The 2,859-nt window shown below is 34.5% G+C and overlaps 1 protein-coding gene across 1 annotated transcript in view; it reads left to right on the top strand.

Annotated features, from left to right (window-relative positions):
• Positions 1-576: 576 nt before the first annotated feature.
• The window catches only part of LOC122981894, a 2,822-nt gene continuing 539 nt past the window's right edge, over positions 577-2,859 (top strand). Inside the window, exons 1-5 of the mRNA XM_044350703.1 lie at positions 577-675; positions 1,633-1,758; positions 1,901-1,991; positions 2,183-2,242; positions 2,754-2,816. Coding sequence (XP_044206638.1) covers positions 577-675; positions 1,633-1,758; positions 1,901-1,991; positions 2,183-2,242; positions 2,754-2,816 — 439 coding nt within the window. The remainder of the gene's footprint in view (positions 676-1,632; positions 1,759-1,900; positions 1,992-2,182; positions 2,243-2,753; positions 2,817-2,859) is intronic.

Below are 2,859 nucleotides of genomic sequence, written 5' to 3'. Positions count from 1 at the left end.
GCAGCAATTGTACTGTAGTCATAAAATGTTATTTTAATTGTATTTAACCTCCTGCAGACAGAGTGCACAATCCACCAGGCTGAAGGCACGCTTACAAGCACTCAGGGAGCATCATGATAAATGCTTATGCAAGTACATGGAGTACATAAATCACCAAACACAGGTAATGCTTTCAAATTTGATACAATATATACAATATCAAAGTTTAGATAATTTAAACATCATAATAAACATCATAATATGTACTGAAGATCATTCTGGTAGTTTAGTATGATTTTTTCTTTCTTTTTGTCTATTTAGTTCATGATTGAGATTATAACAAAACTGGAAAAGAATGTAGCTGTCCAAATAATGTTTGGAGGTATATATTGACACTGCTAATTATTGCTAACTACAATAAACTGCATGAATAGTACATATGCTGTGACTTGATAGATGTAATCCCTATATTTTAATGGCAGAGACTCTGATCTTTCTTTTAAATGTGGCCTCTTAAATTTTTTAGTTTTTAATTTAATAAAAGATGTGTTTAGGAGTACAGTGCTCTGGCTCTTCAGCTATAGCTTTATACAATAAATGTGTCTGTTTCAGCCCTCAAGAAGACTGGAAAAAGGGGGGAATACCTCATCACCACCAGAAGTTTCATCTGAGCTATACACAGCTTCCAAGAGTTTGGTAAGTGTCAAACAAGTGCTGAGTTGTCCCATATGACAGGCCTCCTAACAGTTTACTTCACACTGGCTTTTATGCCTGTTTTGTTATAGATTAATATAAATCTCTTTTCCTAAATTCTATATACCTTCCTTCCTAAAAACGTTTGATGGAAGCACACCATGCTTAAATTCTGTGAGTAATACAGCAAATTCAGTTCAATATTATAACTTTTAAATTTTTCTATGAAACAAAATAAAAATTTACATTAAAAACTAAATTAAAGTTAAATCATCAACTTAAGTTGTTTGGGCAATTATCAGTGCAGCAATTGCAGTAGCACATAAAAATGATCTTTAATTCATTTTTACTAGCACGTTAGTAGTGATGGCTTAGATAAGTTAATATATTGTGTGATAGCATGTTGATTGTTTGCAGGTGCACAGACCACAAACTGTTTCTTCAACACTGCCACATTTTGATCTTCACATGAAATGGGGAAGATGTGACAGTGCTGATTTTAACAAGGGAGAAGAGTTTTCTGACTCTGATCTACTTTGAATATTTAATTAGCTCACTGTGATAGTTGCCTCCTTTGTGCACCTTCTCATGCTCTGCTTGATGCTAGCAGACCAGTTCACAGTTAATAGACAAGGATTAGAGAGAGCTGAGGGGGAGAGGAGAGCCAGAATGATCGATACAGTTTTAAATGTTGACAAACTATATCCAATGTTAAGTAGCAATAAAGTAAAGCCATCTGTGCTTTTATGTGTGACACAATATATGTGTCTTTCTTTTCTTAAACAATCATGAATTGTTGAATTAAACATGTATGCAATGCATTCTAAGATGCTGAATTGGGTTGCATGGCCTGACAAGTTTGCTGTACCACATATACCATACATAACAACACCATATGTTCTTCAGGAACCTCATGTTCTGGAGAAATGATAATAAGTATTGTTTGTCTATGTTGTTTAGCCTGCAGGAGGTCCAAACCAGGAGGAGGAGACTTCATCACTATCATCATTTATATCATCAGTAGTAACACTATCATCACTATCATCACTACCATCATCATCATCAGCATCAGAGGTTTCATCTGAGGTACTTGCAATTTCCAAGAGTTTGGTGTCAGACACCTGTTCACCCTGTTATTGTTACTAGCCAGTTAAAATGCAAATATCCTTCCAGGTAATTAGAAAATTACTGTAGTGAGTGTGCAGCTTCTTGTATTTTTCTTTTACAGCTCACCTTAGAATACCTTGAACGGACGTCCAAGGTGTCTGATGGATCAGAGGCGACTGAAAATCAGACCTGCGCTATAGAAGTGGTAGTTGGTAAGTATAAAGCCTGCTGCACCTCCAGATGTGTCAGGCATTTTGGATAAAAGCATCTGCTGATTGTATGAATGTAATTGTAAGAAAGCAATAAGTTTATGTTTTTAAGTTTTACTTTAGATGGCTTTGATTCAAACAGTAAAGGTGTGTTGCCAGTTAGCTGTTAATTTATTGTATTAATGTTTTAACAGGATCCTCAAGATCTAAGAGAAGATGGCGAGCTGAGTCTAACAGCGGTGACCCTAAAACAGGTATGTGTCAAACTAAATGCAGTGAAATATGTTCACATTAGTTTAACCTCATTTTTTAAAAATGTTGTCAATACTCTAAACATATAAATTGTTTGCTTTAATTTTATAAATATGTAATTAGTTTGTATGATTGTCATACTGAATGACGATACACCACCAGCCTTCATACTGGAACAAATAAACATACAGAGGCTAATAAGTAAAACTTTTTACTTCATATAACTGTGTAAATGGGTTGGGTTGTTTGAATTTATATAAATGGTTATTACTTTCAAACATCCATTTATCGCTTCAGAAAGTACGTCTCTCAGGAACACGATATATGAAAGTCACCGTATGCTAACGTCAAACTTTATTTTTTTTACAGTTATTACTGTTTACAAAACTGTTCATCTATAAAGCATTTTGGCTTTCAAAATGCTTTATGGCTTTCATTCAAACAGTTAAGATGTGTTGTCTGTTAGATGTCAATTTATTTTATTAATATATTCATCATTCATGATTTTAACAGGATCCTCAAGACTGAAGAGGAGACAGAAAACTGCTGAGTCTGACAGCGACGACCCTAAAACAGGTATTTCACACACTAAATGCACTCTGGGCATTTGTTAGTTACC

This window comes from Thunnus albacares, chromosome 5 (assembly GCF_914725855.1).
Source record: "Thunnus albacares chromosome 5, fThuAlb1.1, whole genome shotgun sequence".
NCBI lineage: Eukaryota > Metazoa > Chordata > Actinopteri > Scombriformes > Scombridae > Thunnus > Thunnus albacares.
Note: the sequence above shows the minus strand (reverse complement) of the source record. Positions and strands in the feature narration are given on the sequence as shown.